Genomic DNA, 17180 nt, shown 5'->3' with positions numbered 1-17180 from the left:
CGTGTATGGGATATATAGGATACTTGGGTAGATCGAAACTAACAATTACATGACGATATTTGAGGAAATTGTATTGGTCGTGCAGTAGGAGTTACGTCTCCAATTATTACAAGTATGAGACCCCACTGGAGGGGAACTACATCACGTGCATCGTGTCCTGACCGCGTCGCGATGTTTACTATGTTGTTTACTTATCTCAAACCATCACAACCTCGACAATTTGCGCCCAAACTTCAACAATAACAACCCAGGCCACAATCATCAAAAAAATCGAGGCGTCTTGATTGTATGCTAGAATTCGAAAATAAAGTACGACAAAATGCCAGGACGAGTCTCGTCCCGGTCCACCAGGACCTCTGCGGCCATCTCGCATAAATCGTCAACCCAAACATTGAACTCGCGAGCATCGACGACGTCGAGAATCTCTACCCCCCATATAGATGTACCGGAGGAGACAGAAGACAACGAGTTACGAAGTCAAGTATCCAGCATTTTCCGTGATGCCCAACGAACGACAGCCTCACATCGCAAACTAGTCATAAATCTGCGGAAACTACAGGAGGCGTGCTGTTACGAACCGACTAGCGAGAAGAACAAGAAGACAGGCGCGGAGGATTTCGACGAGGAGCAATTTACGGATGAATTTATAAGATGCGTGCTGAGGGTTATGCCAGTCAAAAAGAGCGAGAGTGTAGGAGAAAAGGTGATTCGATTCATTGGGCTTTTCCTGAAGCACGCAAGTGAAAAGGACAACGATCTCGTACCAGAGGATGCCGATGAAACGGGCGTCATGATTGAAACCCCTAGTACTCGACTGACAACACAACTCATGACAAAAATACTCCCTCTATTGACGGCCAAAGAAAAGTTTGTACGCTATCGATCGACGCAGCTCATTTCGCATATTATCAACTCTTTGGAAGCTATCGAAGATGACCTTTTTCAACTTTTACGACATGGACTTCTCAAAAGAATACACGACAAGGAAGCGATGGTGCGAGTCCAGGCCGTCCTAGGTTTAGGTCGGCTTGCAGGAAACGAAGCCGAAGGAGAGGCGGATGACAGTGATGATGACGATGAGTCTGGAGCTGGACTTCTTGACAAACTTCTGGAAGTTCTGCAAAATGATCCAAGCGCAGACGTGCGAAGGTCATTACTTGTCAACCTTCCTATATTACCTAACACGCTTCCATTTTTGTTAGAGCGTGCCAGAGATCAAGATGCGGCAACACGGCGAGCATTGTACTCGCGTTTGCTTCCTTCCCTAGGAGATTTTCGACATCTGTCCTTGTCAATGAGAGAGAAACTACTTCGATGGGGCCTCCGCGACAGGGACGAGAATGTCCGTAAAGCTGCTGGAAAGTTGTTCCGCGAGCGCTGGATTGAAGATTGTGCTGGCACTGCGGACGTAGAGGAAGGGTCCGACCCATCAAAAGAAGAACAAAAACCACCAAGCTTTGAAGGATTGCTAGAACTCCTAGAACGAATTGACGTAGTTAACTCAGGCGTGGAGAACGGGGTTGCTCTGGAGGCTATGAAGGGCTTCTGGGAAGGTCGCCCGGATTATCGTGAAGCAGTCACATTTGACGACTATTTCTGGGATACTTTGAGCGCTGAATCTGTGTTCATGGCCAGAAGCTTCAACGACTTTTGCTTGAATGAGGGCAATGGTAGATATGAATCGTTGCTTGAGGACAAAATGCCTGAGGTCACCAAATTAGCTTTCTATCTCCAGCGCTACATCACCGTTCTTGTCGAGGCGATAAAGCGTGTGGCAGCTCAGGAGCCAACAGAGGACGTGGAGGAAGAGGATACAGTGGAGCAAGAATTCATCGTGGAGCAAATGCTTCAGATTGCGCAAACTGTCGACTATTCGGACGAAGTCGGAAGACGGAAAATGTTCGCCCTCCTTCGGCAATCACTGTCAATTCCGGACCTGCCTGAAGAAGTCACAAAACTTGCCATTGAAGCGCTACGAGGCATATGTGCGCCAGATGCTGCCGGTGAACGTGAATTCATCAGTGTCGTTCTTGAGTCTGTTGCAGATGTGCACGACACAATTATGGATGAGCCAGAGGCTGAGGATGCTGATGAGAGTTTCCATTCCGCCAAATCAGAGGTAAGTGATGACGAGGCTCCTGGTGCGTCCGGCAAAGCTGGGAAAAAGAGCGTGCTTTCAGAAGAGGAAGCACAAGAGAAAGCGATTCGCGAGATCATGGTCAACATGAAATGCTTACATATCGTTCAATGTATGCTCGAGAATGTGGAGTGTACGCTGCAGCAGAATGTGGATTTAGTGGCTTGCTTGAACAATCTCGTCGTCCCCGCGGTAAGAAGTCATGAGGTTCCAGTCAGAGAACGCGGCCTCCTTTGCCTAGGTCTCTGCGCCCTATTGGACAAGTCACTGGCGGAGGAGAATCTTACGCTCTTTATGCATTTCTATAGTAAAGGACATTCAGCACTGCAGATTACGGCTCTCCAGATTCTCACCGACATTCTCAACAAGCATGGTGCTCACTTACTAGAGTCAAATCCACTCCTTCTGAAAGTTTACTTGAAAGCACTCAAGTCAGGAAGCAAGGCACCCGAGGTTCAGGCCGCAGCTACTGTCGCAGTTGCGAAACTCATGCTAGGAAGGGTTATCGGAGACACATCAACTGCAATTGATGACTTGCTCAAAACACTTGTCGTGCTCTACTTCGACCCTAGCTCAGCCCACAATCAAGCTGTTCGGCAGACTTTGTCATATTTTCTGCCAGTATACAGCTTCAGTCGGAAGGAAAACCAAGACCGGATGGGGCGGGTTGCGCTGGATGCGATGCACAAACTTTTCGAGATCCAGGAGACACTTGACGACGACGGAGATGCAGAGACTGAAATGATTAGTATGAGCACGATTGGCGCTCATCTGATAGACTGGACAGATCCACGAAAGTGCTACGTGCCCGGGAATCAACTGTCTCTTGCTGATGAAGCTAAGAAATCTGTTAACGGTGATGTTCATTTGGAACTTGCAAGGGACATGCTAGAGAGATTGGGATCAGGAATCAGCAGTAAGCAGCCTTTATTCGTGATCCAAGAACTTGCTAACGTTTATGCAGGAGAAGAGAAGAAGTCGCTGGCACCACTGCTGGCAAAACTCTACATCTCGCCCACTTCGACTGAATCTCTGATTCGTGAAGTGTATGATGAGATATCAACCGCTATCGAGGACAAGTTGATACCCGACGCAACTGGCCGAAATGCGCTCTTCAAAATCCATGTTAGCTTAGGCAAGATAGTCAACAATCTCACAGAACGGGAGAAGTCTGCTCCAAAAAGCAGGAAAAGTAGTGTTGCTCCGAGTGTGGAGGGAGATGAGAAGACAGTCTTGGCAGATGACAATGCTGATGATGAGAGTCTAGCCGACAAGACTGAACTTCTCAAAGTTGAGGAGGAGGAGGATGACGATGGTACGGGTACGATCATCGCTGATGTTGATGCAAAAAACATTAGAGACTCTCTGGTTGAGAGTTTACTGAGCGATGACGGGGATGTTGAAATGACGGGTTGATAATATTTAGGACTTTATGATTGATGAGGAGTAATGGTCTTTGATTGGAGTTGGTCTGGACGGGGATTGCTTTCCGCCATGATAATCTATATGTATGAATGATTTAAGTTGAATAATACAACGACGATGTATACTTTTGTATGATTAAGTTTGAGATTGATTTCTGGAATCACCTGTTGAGGACACTAACGATCGTGAATTGCAGTTTTCTAAGAGACTCTCTACAGAATTTGTATAGCTGGCATTGTACTTTCAACTTGAAACCGATATTTATTTTCTATCACGAAGAAATCCTAAAATTGACAGGCCACTAGCCCTAGTGTGTTGCGAGTTTGACAAGACACATCCTTACAATAAGTTATCGAGATATAAATTAACAACATATCTCGTGCTTAAAGTCACGTATATTACTTCATTTGCCCTTGAATATCACAAGGTGTGTTTGGCTCATTGCATATTTTAAAGCAGGTGTGTTGGAAAGCCATTTTATGGTCCGCTGGAGATACGCTAGAAAGAATAATGAGAGTTTGGAAGAGCTGTGAGAGAATAGAATTTCTTTAGTACGAGTTTGAGACAGTGATGTCTGGGACCCCGAGCTTGAAGATTGACAATGAGTTGGTTGTGAACACAACTGCATGACATCTGATCCTTAGGTTGTGTAACGTGGAAGTCGGGATCTAGAATTTGAATTGACTGGATATTCACTATAAATTCATAAGACGCTTGTATTGAATGTCATTTCGAGTGTTTCTGAACATATGTAAAATGGCGGTTTTTGATGATTGGCTGCTGTTCTGGTTTTGGTATAATGCCGACTCCTAAGGCTCCAGTGAGTGTGAATGTACTCTGTTCAACCTAATTCACTTCTGTCCACCAGGACTATTTTATGAAGGAGAAGGGGCTCATAATGAGACAACTCATTTGCAACTTATAGACTCACATTTTTGGACGCAGTTTTGAAGTCATTTTCAGCTACCAGAACCACTCAACGGAAAATTGTACTTTTACTGCCAGCTTTACGATCAGTCATCCCAGGATACCCAGTGGAACATGCCACCATCTACACCATCTCCTACTAAAATCACCAGTCCACCACCATTCAACGAAAACTCCAACCAAGCCATAAACTTCCTCCTTCCCCAACACAAACGCCTTTGTCCTTACGCCTTCCAAAAAGGCTATCCCTGTCCCCAAGGCTCCAACTGCCTAGGCGTTGGCCTCTGTCGCCAATTCGCCATCGATGGCAAGTGTGAAGGTGGATTAGATTGTGCTGGCGGCGCTCACGAGCTTCCGCACTGTTACGATGAACGGGATAACCATATGTGCGATACTATCTACGTAGACGAGCGGACTACAACCCAGTCTGCGGATTATAAAGTCGCGGTTAAGGAGCATATGGAGGGATTCTGGCATATGCGGGAGTTGGAGCAGAGTGATAAAGTGTCGGTTTCGAGACGGGTGTTGGACGGGAAGGTGGATGCGCATTTGAGGGGGGAGTATTTGGTCAAGGCGGATGTGTGGGGGCAGGGGTGGGTGATTTTGTACGGGAAGGATGGATGGTATGTGTTGAGGGTTGGTAGAGTTAATCCTAAGGGATCTTGAAGAGGTTGGGTGGATTTGGAGGCCGACAGCTCCTTGAAGGTTGGTTACTTGGATTTCAGCTGGCGACTGCCGGATGGTGATACTTGGCGGGAATCATTTGTCGATTGGAGTATTGGACTGGCTTGTTTTAGCATTTTCTGCTAATCTTATATCGGCCAAACTCGAGATTAGCTGATAAATATAGAGATTTGTAGCATAATACGTGGTGATCGAGAATCCCGACGTCATTCCTCTTGTTTCATAGTTCGAAGAACGATTTCATTTCTCAAAATCGACAGAGACTTCGAGAAAGAAGAAATGAGAGTACCACATGTTACCTACCTACCTTAGATACCTACAAGGTAGGTAAGCTCGTCGTGTAGCATCTGTTGCGGACTTTTGCGGTCCGCATTTTGCGAAAATGAGGTGTGTGCGGGCCGCGGATTGAGAAAATGTATAGATCGCGGACCTGCTGCGACATGCAACAAAAACTCAATGTAGTCACGTGCACCAATCAGGACATAGATTCTCTGAAGAAAGTGAGAATAAACAGAGTCTGTTGTTCGATATACTTACTTCTGCAGCACTAAAGTATGGCTAGATTTTAAACATATATTTTGAACCCACCCTCGAAGTTCGCTTTCACTACCTAATTCTCAAGTTGTGGCCGAAATAAGTGGTTTTTGAAGCAATATATAGATTCTATCATCTTGTGAAAGTATTGTACATTTCATACTTTTGTTTTAGAGTCAATAAGACAGTTTCCGCGGACGAAGAAGGTTGGCTGCGGACGTATTCCACGTTGCGGACCTTGCGGACCTTGCGGTCTACGTTCGAGGACCGCGGACCTGTTGCGACATGCAACGAAATTCGAGACACAATCACTCTCCAATCAGAGTCAGGGCTGGAATAGAGGGCGGAAGGCAAGTACAGCTATTTGGCTAAGTTAATTATCCTTTGGACATGTCGAACGGTTAAGATAATCGTGTATTGCAGACATCATGCTTCAGCAAATAACGTCTCCGAACAAGTGGACAGAATATTGCATGCTTTGTGTATCAAGTTTACCTCTTATAAATCTGCCGGTTTTTGTTGAGATGAAAATCGCCTACTCATGATCTCTTTGTTGTAACTAAAGAAATTGCCTAAGTTAAAAGATAATTTTTCACACTATAAAGAACAGGAAGCCGAACTTACAGTTGAATCAAATATATAGTTAACCCTGAAACAGTGTCACAGATTTTATTTTCCTCAATTTATTGAGACTTTAAGCGGACTTCCAAGTTTTGGACGTTGACTTTTTGGCTGCGGACTGGTTTGCAGGCGTACTTGTTATTTTACTTGCTGACTGGAGTCTGTGTCGACTTGTTGGTATTTTTTACTTCATTCGAAATCATTCAACTATGATTTTTCAATTTTAGGATGTTTTTAATCATATACATATATTGTTCTCTACAGCTCTACCTCCGTACTGAATTGATGACAGCAAGCTTCTACAACCATTTATTTCACTGACGAATCACTGTGCACACACGACTTTCGCACCGACCACCTTCAGGAGCTCCTGCAACCTGTTCGACATGCAACAAAACCGGCGGAACACCACTTCGGCTCCATTCGGATTAGTTGCTCATTTAAATCAGGTCAGTTTATTGATAAAACCTCTCGTCAAGCGGTACCCTTGATCCAGATTGCAATGATATATTCTAACCCCACACCTCTAATCTCATTTTACTGTACGGAGGTAAACATTTCCTGACTCCAACGTGCACACTCTCGATCATTCATCGCAAACATGGCCTCTTCCAATTTCACCATTTTTCATGACTTTTCACGATACACTGTACTCCATCTGTACTCCATATGGGCAGTGCGCTAGTTTGTTTCATCTCGACGATTCGTCTTCAAACGCGACTCTGACGCGTCCGGTTTGTCCAGACAACTTCTCGTGGGTTTTCAAACTTTCCTATTGGGACTGTGGTATATCTGCTATGCCTGTTATCTTGCAGAGAATATCAATCTCCCCTCTATCTCACGGTCATTACTTCTTATGCTACTCTGATGTTTCCCCTACAGACCCAATATCCTTGGGACGTAAGATGGCGGACTGATCACGCCAGAGTGGGAATTACCGACACGATACCTTTTTAAAATGTCACTCAAGAACGTACTGCATACGTTTACCCTCGGCATCCACTTAGCTTCCGCAGTTTGATCTGATAACTTTAATGCTTTTTCGGAGCTCCATACTTTCCTGCTGTTTTGCCAATTACATTGGAGCACACGACAACGCCCGCGACAAGCCGAAGACCCGACATCGGGAGAAGGTGGATTGTCCTCAGCTGGCCGCATGTGAATGGTCGACTCATCTGTTAGTGGGTCAAATTTAGATCAGATAAGATGAAAACTTTTGAAAATCTAATCAGATCATGCAGGCAACCCCGCCGTCAATCTTGGCGAGCAAGCTCCTCCCAAGTCGGAAAACTTGACCGCAAGAAATTATCCCTTTATACACATGCAATTGGCTACTTTATTCAACTGGGATATACTTCTTACTAAATCCAAACCTGCGCCCACTTGTCATCCGATTCCGCATACCGAGGCGTCTAGCTGTCATTCCTACATAATGTCCCTTTTCCCACAAGCGCAGGTCTCTGTGCGCCATGATCTCCTTGTCTTTACTTTCTCGTCTTCTCAATATCTTTCATATTCCTCTTTTCCATAGCAACAGAGTCTTTTTCCCTTCGTCTGTTCGGCGTCTTTCTTCTAGTCATCCCACGAACATGCCATCTGCGGTCGCACCTAACGTGGCTCCGGTGAAGGTGCTCATCATAGGAGGTAGTTATGGAGGGTTGGGCGCCGCACTGAACCTGCTGGATTTTAGCAAGGGCAAATATTCAAGATTCTCGGGGAAGGTGGGAAATGATCCAAAAGCCGGACCTGAATCAAGGGTTCCTGTACAGATCAAAATTGTGGATGAGAGAGACGGCTATTGTAGGTAATCATTTTTTCTTCACGTCGGCTTTGACACTACATAATAATGATCTCCAGTTTGAGCTTTGGATAATTTACTAAACTCTTGAGGCCATCACATACTGACTGTGGCATAAATAGATCATCTGATTGGCTCCCCACTGGGCCTTGCTTCAACACCCCATGCCGAGAAGTTTTGGACGAAATTCGACGAAATTATAGCTCTTCGTGATCCCTCAATTACGGTAGCCCAAGGTAGTGCCGTCAACATCAATGCTACTACAAAGACGGCGACAATTTTTGACAGCAAGTCGGGAAAAGAATACGAGGAGAAGTACGACTTTCTAGTCGCAGCTAGTGGGCTAAGAAGAGAGAAACAGGTCGTGCCTCAAGAGAAAACAAAAGACAAATACTTAGTGGAGGCAGCGAAGCAAATTGCGGCTGTGGGTGTGGGTGAGGGTGTAAAGAATGGCAAGGGTGTTGTTGTTATTGGTGGAGGTTTGTTCCCCAAAAGCAAGTGAAGAGAATACATGCTGACATACGAGAACTAGGAGCCGTAGGCATTGAGATGGCCTCAGAATTAGCAGTCGTTCATCCAACCCAACGCATAACCTTAATTCACTCCCACGATCGTCTTCTTTCCTCCGAGCCTCTACCAATCGAGGTCGCAAATCTTTGCCTTACCTCGCTACGCGAACAGGGTGTCGAGGTCGTTCTCGGGCAACGTGTGGAATCAAGTGTAGAAGTCGAGGAAGGAAAGTACAAACTGAGATTAAGCAATGGAAACGAGCGGACAGCTGGATTCGTTATTTGGGCAATATCAAAACAACATCCCAGTACAGACTATCTTCCAAAGGAAGTCCACAATTCAGAAAGCGGGCTGGTAGTGATCAAAGACACGTAAGTTGGCTTTTCTCCGCAAAATCACAAACTAACTACTTTTTAGATTACACTTTAACGCCCCAGGTCCATTCTCCACAAACCATTTTGCAATCGGCGATCTCGTCCAATGGTCCGGAATCAAACGTTGCGGTGCAGCTATGCACATGGGATTCCTCGCCGCAAACAACATCTACCAAGAAATCCTGGTTTCTCGCGGTGTCAAGAAAGAACCTACATATTTAACGTACCCAGAAGTTCCAGCTATGATTGCGCTTGCGTGTGGAAAACAAGCTATTTCTTACAGCGTGGAAGACGGAGCGAAGGTCGGAGAGGATATCATGGAGGTATTCTTTAATGATGATTTAGGGTTTATGAGTGAGTTTCATTCCCTCTGTGAGTTCAAAAATGCTAATGGTGGTTTAGTCTGTTGGAATTATTTACAGCTCGGTACACCAAGTGCGGAAATCGAAAAAGGAAACACGGAGAAGGATATACAGATATTAGAGGAACAGGTCAATGACTTGAGCGTTAAGGAGAAGATGATTGCGGGGGCTGTGATCTCGGCTGCTTGAAGCGTGGCTTTTGCATGCGTTTGGCGTTCAGGATGGATAATGCTGGATTATCATAGAGGTTGGGTTTGAAGATTTCGAGACGTTATATCCTAGTTCTTCAATCATGAGTTGAAAGATGAAAGAAATATCACTAAAGCATGAGCATGTTTGATGTGGTACAGCAGGTATGGACTTGACTCACCGATCTAACTACTCAACTTTAAAGGATGGATGACTCAACAGACAACATTAAAAAGCTTAATAAGAAAAGTTAACCTAGAAGAACAACCACTATTGAAGTGTGTCCGTTAGTGAGTGAAAATCTAGCAATATGTTACAATTCTCAGCAAGCTACTTTGCCAATATTTCCTGTCTACAATTTGAGGATTTGTCAACGCATCAAGTCTTTTGATAAGTTGAATTGTTTAAGAAGATTTAACTGTATTATATGTACAGCAATTTAAACAAGCAAAACCCCTTCCAAATTTCCAAAATCATTCCAACCAACTAACATTCCAGCACACCCATCTATACCATTACTCCTCCTCTAACCCCCTCTAACCCCCTCTCCCCTCTCCATCCTCCTCAAAACTCTCCCCTCAACCTCCCCCTTATCTCCCCTACCTAACCACTCCCCGGTTTCAGTTTCCCCCAAAAACCCTTCCCCTTCTCACACTTCCGAACCTCCTTCTCCGCCTCCCGATAATAGACGACCCATCGATCAACTTCATCCTGCATCCGCTGATGATCCTCAAATGACTTGTTTGGATCGTTTCGCGCGACTGATAGGGCTTTGCGCGCTTCTTCGAGATTGCGCTTTCCGTGCTCGAGACGCGATTGTGCTGCTTGTAGAGATGACATTTTGGGGTTTGTGTGTTGGTTTGAGTTGTGTAAGGGTTGTACGATGGGGTGTGTAATAGGTGGTGGTAAGGGTGTGTGTTTGTGAGAGAGGGATAAGGGAAGGGGAGAGGGAGAGTTGGGAGGGTACGGGGGGAGATGGGCGGGGAATCATGGCTTTGAAAGGGAATAAAGGATGGTAGAAGGTTATTTCGAGGGCTTGAATCGAAGCTTTGTTCATAATTATTTTCAGGACTGGCCGTCTACGGGGTTCTCGCTTAATTATTTTTGAGTATGTCAAAGACTGAGATATGATATAATACCTACATGTCCTCGAATGAGAGTTCAATTGCTATCTAAATACGCTAGCTATCAGTTACTTCATTTTAGCGTAAGCTTTAAAAGTATTCTGAATAACGTCGCAACCCCATACATTCTAGAACATTATTCTAGACCCCCCGAAACTCCTCAAATGTGAACCATTATTCCACACAAAGCCACACTTAACCTCTTTATCCCCATCAACCATCAACCTCCCAATAACACACTCCGCAACCATCAATTTTCCTAACAAACAAAGAAGTTTCAACACCCAAACTCCTTTCCTCGGTTCTTTCCCCCAAAGCTCTCATTTCCCCCCCCAAACCCAATTTAAAACCCAGTTCCCGGCCAAACCACTCACTCATTGACCCCCAAAATCACAACCATGCCACCTCTCCCCTCCGAAAACCCAGACTACACAACAGTCCAACAAACAGCCTTGCGCAGATACGAGCGCGCAGTTGAAGCCGTCGCTCTAGCAAAAAAGAAATTGGAGACCGCGGAAAATGATTTGGAAGCTACGGAGCTAAGATTGGAGGGTGCGAGGGCGGGAGTTAAGGATGCTGGTGTTATTGGGTGAGCTTGTGAGGTGTGTGATATAGAAGGGAGAGATTGGAAGTAAAATGTGGAGGTTAATGGGGTTTGGATTGGATAGGGTATGAGCTGAATAACGTGGAATCTGTAATGAAGCAAAATCTCTTTTGAGGATATGATTTATGAATTCTTTTTTTTATTATTCCCGACTTGATGGAGCGATGAATGTGCCGAATGAGCCGATTATGAGCGGGAAAGGTTTCTGGTTAGAGGTAGATCAGCCAGTACAATAATATTAAAAAGCTGGTGAAGTAAGATTATGGAAAGTTGTAAAGTTCATGAGCGGATATTAAAACGAGTGATTGCTATTGATATGTTTATTTCATGACTATCTGCCGTCGACCGGATTCATGCGGGGGAGAGTGATGACTAAGCACAAACAATTTCAAGGCTCGAAACAACTTCCTGGAACCTCACCTCGAAGTGTCTTGTCTACTTCAACTTTGCTTCTCACCCTTCTACTCGAACCCAAACTCTTTGCCTAGCGCCAACCGCTAGCCATCGTCTGCATGCCAAGTTCTCATGTCCTTCTCATCCGTCCTCAGCCATCATCACGAGTTCACAACGTCCTTGCGGCGCATCCGCGCCAGCGAGACTTTTCGAAGATGATTGCTTGTCGATATCCTGAAACGAGATCTATAATCATTACATAATGCAGTCACATTTTTCAGAATGAATATGCGCTTCCTAGGCTTTGGAAATGGGTGTCATGGATAAGAGTCTGGACAGAAGACTGAAAGAAAATGAATTGGAGACAAAATCGCACTCTCAATTTGAATCTCTCCACAATCTGTATTGACATTCATTAGGGTTCTCACTTGTACCAGTTTCTGTTGCATTTGTAACTTTTGAGTGCCCCCTACGACCGAGCCCAGGATGGGTTGTTCACCAAATCCATGCAGTAAGGATAATTAGCACCCCTTCAACGCCCGAATCTGCTGGAAGGGTACGCCGTTGATTCAGTTGTCTGGTCCAGTGGCTTAAGACTTCTGCTGGATGTTTGCAGTATCAATCCGGACGATTTTTCCACTCGTGGTAGTAGCATAAAATGCATCCCTCGTTGGAACGATGACCAGCTACTTTGATGTAGGGTGGTTACTGCGGAGGACAGACCATTGCCCGAGCTCGTTGTTTCTTATTGTGGCGTCACAAGGATGGGCTTCGAAGATATGGGGAGAGTGATGAACAGCGAATTCTAGGTGGATTTTGAGGATGACTGGAAGGGACAAGAATCGATGATTCTGATGTTTGAGATCTTCGTCGTTATTCTCGTCTGCCAAATGCCTTAAGACATCTGACTCTTTGGTTCTCACTTTCGTGAATTCACTATGAAGCTGGATGAACCTTCGTCAGCAAGAGTCTCAATTTGTCAAAGGAGAAGCCAGAACCCGTCAGTTGATCGGGTACTTTCCTTCGAATTTACTCTGCAAGGAAACAGTCGCATCTGCTAAAAATCGGCCAGCGAAACCTTCCGGAAAGGTTGAAATGTTTCAAGGCGGCGTGCTGCCCCCGAATCGAGCCACCCGAGCGCCTTTCTTCGACTTTCACGTTCTTTGCAAGGAAGCGAAGCAGCCGTATCTGCTACAGGTTCTTCGAGTGATGCCTCCTGGAGAAGTCGCTTTGCTGCGAGTTGAGCTTGGCCGCGCATACAACAAATCGAACATTTCTGTTCGACTTTGGCACTGGCTGCGTGACAACGAACAAGCGCAAATTACTCACTGAACACGTTGTTCTCTCAGTAATGGTCGAGCTCGGGAGTTGCGTACACATGTTTGGGTTGCGGGGTACTTGCTGAGCCAAAAGAAGCAGGCACGATACGTACCAGCAGAGCTTCCTTCCGTTGCAAGCAGTAGCGAGCAGAGGACTCTCCAGGGCTTGCCAGAGACGAACCGGAGGAGACACAGTTCAAATTGGCAAAAAAAGAATTGTTCCATGTTTGTCTGGAGGGGGAATCGAACCACCCGTCTCTGAAGGGGTACATATGCCTGTTAATAATATAAATCGACAACTCAACAACAAACAAATAAATCAACGCTCTCGCTAATTTGGCCATGTATACCCCTTCAGTATGATACCACTGCACCATCCAGACTGAAGTTATTCGTTGCTCGTTGGCGCAGATAGGACCTATCTCTACATATATGCCGGTTTTGTTCATGAGGGGGCCTTGTCACGTGCGTTGAGGTCTGCAGTGCCTATCTGCACCCGAGGTACGCTGAAGAATTCAGGTTGTATCGCATCCAAGACGTCCAGGCGTATGCAACATAGGGACGCCTCTCATCTGTGGGAAATGGCAATATGGTCTTTCATGTCAAATAGAATGAAATTATGACGGCGATGCTGTCATAACTCCTGGCTCCCGTCATTCATAGCGCCTTTAGTCAACGGTGGCTCCCATCACTCCACTTGACTAAATCAGACTGTTATTACAGCTGGTTCAAATGACTTCAGAGCGAGCCCTGCAGAAAATTTTGAACACCTTCTACATATTATCATCCCAGACTTTGGGTGTCCCTCGACATTCTTCCACCTAAACATTCGTTCAAATCACTCTCGACATTTCGCAATTTGGTCTCAGCTACCGTACGCGCTTCACCACTTCTTGGATAACATAGTGTACCACTCGTCGACGCAGCCTCATACATACGGCACCGGAAAGAACCCTCTATGATCAACCTTGTTACATCAGAATTGTCGGAAAAGCCTTCCCATATTTGGTTATCGAACTGGAGTGTCCACGATGGATCCAAAGAAGAGGTTCAACTCCCCTTCGGCATTTGTTGATCTCCTCAGTGCAGCGTGTAAGTCTTCTATCTAGAACATTACCTCTGTCTTCTGGTTTGTCATAATGGTCTTTTGCTACGCTTGATTAACGTTATGTTATGGGGGAAACGGCATATATCTATAAGTTCCCTAAGAAACTTTTCTTCGAGCTTGCAATGTAGCCTAAGCTACATTTACTGCTCCAGTAGAGTATACGAAACGCTCGCCTCGAAGGTCAATCTCGAAGAAATTAATCATTGTTGGGGACATCTTAGCAGGCCCCAGATGATTGTTTCTACAACTGAAACTGGGGCACTCATCACTGTATCTATAAAATTGTTTAGTCAACTTTCTTCGGGCTGTTTTTAAACACTCTACACTTGAAATAATCGTTCATCGGAGCCATTTGCCTCTAGAACGTCGCAGCCCATATGTTGAATTTATTGTAACCCCTTGTTATTCTTTTTCGACAATCATCACAAGATTGCACTTACACTTATGCTGATTCTTGTTGGTAGTAAGCCTCGACCGTGCTGGCGACATTTCCGATAATACTGTTGAGAACCAATATAAGGATGCCTTATTTGTTTGTTTCGACTTTGAGAACGGCGAGGAAATAAAGTCTTCTGCTAGGTCAGGGGATTTGACAAACGGAAAAGTGTTTGCCCAGGGTGGGATGTCAATATTCGATTCGTGGGATATTGCCTCAATTCCATCGAAAGCAGTTCTATCAACACACAACTTCGCGATCGGGCGGTCTCCATCCTGCAAGAAAAAGGTCGATAGGAGATTTTTGTTTGGCAAGACAATCTGGCTCAATCAGCTTGCCGATCTTATGACTTCCATGGAGAAACTCCTTGATCGGTCTCGCAAAATCGTCTTAATTGGTCATGGGCTCGGCAATGACTGTCACGTCTTACGATCTCTCGGTTTCGATTTTCAGACTTCAATAATCGGTTATATTGATACTGTCCTGGTGGCACAGGCAATCTTTGGCGAGCCAACAAAACAAAGTAAACGTTCAGGTGCAACTTCACTTCGCCTAAACAATGTTGCAAGAAAGCTGGGTCTTATTCTAGAAGGGTGCCACGTTGCCGGGAATGATGCTAATTTCACCCTTCGAGTTATGCTTCTTTTGTTCAAAGAAGCCCACAGCATGCTCAACCCATCGGATGAGATCACAATGAAGACATTGGAACGAGTCAAAGCAATTGGACTCGAGTCACTTCCGCCTATATTACCACCACTCCCTCGTAGATCAGCAAAGACATCGGACATGCAAGGCTGGATTCATTATGGCCATCTTGCTGAGTTAACCGTCGTTTCTCACGAAATTCCCGAGATACATAGTGATCGTACAGTTCTGAAAGCTGAGAGCAAGCCAAGTAACACAGACTCTTGCGAGCCATCATGGCTACTTCTTCAATGGTGTCCGAAAATCAATAACCGAAGATAGAAGCTAGTAATTTCGCTTTGGCTCTTGGGAACTAGCCTTGAGTTGACCGAGATATGCGACAACACATATATATACCGTTTACTGCCGGATACAGGCTTTCGGTTTCGGCAGAATCCCAAACAAGACTTCAAAGGCTTCCGATTAGTCAGAACCACCGACTAACCTTGGAAACTTTGTGGTTCGACTGCCACACATTTTGTTCAACGCGAGCCAACTCATCGATTTGAAGATCAACACCCCAAATGTTTTGAAATAGAAGATCCGCATGTACCGAGACAATACTGTAAGATATGCTCGTCTTAATTCCGACCCGCTTGCTAACCAAATCAAGGTCACGATCGGGATCCTTATAAATGCATTATCTCCGACACTAGTCTTCCGAACATAACTATTCTATATGACGCTATGGCCCACGAAATAGTACTCAAACACCCCTATATAGATCTTCGAGCGATTTTAAATTTGGTTACGGCTTTTGGATAGAGGAAGACGTTAAATTTTCATAGTTGGATTAATGAAATACACAATTTTTACCAAGAAATCCAAAGTCTGCTTTAAAATATCACGACTGCCTTGTCTACCTATTTCAAATACGAGTCGATTGGAACCTATATAGGGCGATATGTGCATCCATCTATAATCAACTGCAAGTTCTGGGTTTTCTGGCTTATTATTGGTCTCAGTTTGCAGGCATTACGTTTCCGCTTCTACACCGATTTCTCTGTTGATTACAAGACCGTCCAAGAAATCCTGACTAGCATGAGACAATAGCACGTTGTAGCTCTACTTAAGAGTGAAAGTGCCTTCCTCATTCAGGCGTTCTTGGCTTTCAACCCATCTTGAACACCTCTTACCACCCCCGTCACACGAACACAACAGTCACAGCAATGTTTCCTCAACTTATACCCCTCTTCGCCATTACCTTTGCACTCCTAAGTTTGGTCGTTCACGCTGACTTCGATATCGTCTCAATGGAATGTGCAGTGGAGTGTGGAACGCCTGGGGGACCAAATGGCTGTTCTTGGCAGCAAGTAAAGGCTGTTGATACCCATCATTTAGACTGCGGTACCATTATGGGTGGAAACGGTGTCAAAGGATGGACGGTTCTTAATGAATATTTGGATGAGCACAATTTCTTTCAAAGTAAGTCGAGCAATTACGGTAGCCGCTTGGAATTTTTGACGGCACCCATCTCTCAAATTATCCAACTTGTATCAGATTTCAGCTACCCAAGTGATAGGGATGACATATCGAAGCATAAGTATCAATATTTACCCTGAGAACTCTTGCTAACCACCCATTCTACTTAGTTAAGGCCGGCTTCTGTCGTACGGACAAGGACCTTAATGTTTACAAGCAAGGGGATCAGTGGATCATTTACATTGCGGGTGGGAATGGTGTCAACATTGGACACTGCGATCCAGTCAAAAAACACGTCAGTTGTTTCGAAGGAATTACAGAATGCCAGAATAATGTTGATTATGTATGTTCAACATACATCTGTTCTTGAGCAGTTAGCTTTCTGGTGGGACTATTGCCGTGGGGTATACAGGTGGGAAGAATTATTGACATGAGTTGACAATGTCGGTGAAGGAGGACTCAGGGGATTATGATTCAACATCATGTGCGAGACAGTGGACTTGACTAAACAAGACTGGTGACAAAAGTG

General features: G+C 45.0%; 6 protein-coding genes across 6 annotated transcripts; 5 read left to right on the top strand and 1 right to left on the bottom strand.

The window, feature by feature from the left end:
* Positions 1-319: 319 nt before the first annotated feature.
* Positions 320-3553, top strand: GLAREA_06839 (ARM repeat-containing protein; the record flags this gene model as incomplete). Its single annotated transcript, XM_008080787.1, has 2 exons — positions 320-3053; positions 3102-3553. 2 exons carry the CDS (start codon positions 320-322, stop codon positions 3551-3553), a joined length of 3186 nt encoding a protein of 1061 aa, XP_008078978.1.
* Positions 3554-4603: 1050 nt separating this feature from the next.
* Positions 4604-5155, top strand: GLAREA_06838 (uncharacterized protein; the record flags this gene model as incomplete). The annotated part of the gene is made up of 1 exon (XM_008080786.1): positions 4604-5155. The coding sequence occupies one exon, from the start codon at positions 4604-4606 to the stop codon at positions 5153-5155; it is 552 nt and encodes a 183-aa protein (XP_008078977.1).
* Positions 5156-7917: 2762 nt separating this feature from the next.
* Positions 7918-9561, top strand: GLAREA_06837 (FAD/NAD(P)-binding protein; the record flags this gene model as incomplete). Its single annotated transcript, XM_008080785.1, has 5 exons — positions 7918-8128; positions 8249-8605; positions 8659-9007; positions 9054-9364; positions 9413-9561. The coding sequence occupies 5 exons, from the start codon at positions 7918-7920 to the stop codon at positions 9559-9561; spliced, it is 1377 nt and encodes a 458-aa protein (XP_008078976.1).
* Positions 9562-10164: 603 nt separating this feature from the next.
* GLAREA_06836 (uncharacterized protein) lies at positions 10165-10401 on the bottom strand (the record flags this gene model as incomplete). Its single annotated transcript, XM_008080784.1, has 1 exon — positions 10165-10401. One exon carries the CDS (start codon positions 10399-10401, stop codon positions 10165-10167), a length of 237 nt encoding a protein of 78 aa, XP_008078975.1.
* Positions 10402-11083: 682 nt separating this feature from the next.
* Positions 11084-11278, top strand: GLAREA_06835 (uncharacterized protein; the record flags this gene model as incomplete). The annotated part of the gene is made up of 1 exon (XM_008080783.1): positions 11084-11278. The coding sequence occupies one exon, from the start codon at positions 11084-11086 to the stop codon at positions 11276-11278; it is 195 nt and encodes a 64-aa protein (XP_008078974.1).
* Positions 11279-14032: 2754 nt separating this feature from the next.
* Positions 14033-15511, top strand: GLAREA_06834 (Ribonuclease H-like protein; the record flags this gene model as incomplete). Its single annotated transcript, XM_008080782.1, has 2 exons — positions 14033-14093; positions 14574-15511. The coding sequence occupies 2 exons, from the start codon at positions 14033-14035 to the stop codon at positions 15509-15511; spliced, it is 999 nt and encodes a 332-aa protein (XP_008078973.1).
* Positions 15512-17180: the final 1669 nt, after the last annotated feature.

This window comes from Glarea lozoyensis, assembly GCF_000409485.1.
Source record: "Glarea lozoyensis ATCC 20868 chromosome Unknown GLAREA14, whole genome shotgun sequence".
NCBI lineage: Eukaryota > Fungi > Ascomycota > Leotiomycetes > Helotiales > Helotiaceae > Glarea > Glarea lozoyensis.
This window is presented reverse-complemented; position numbering and strand designations above follow the sequence as displayed.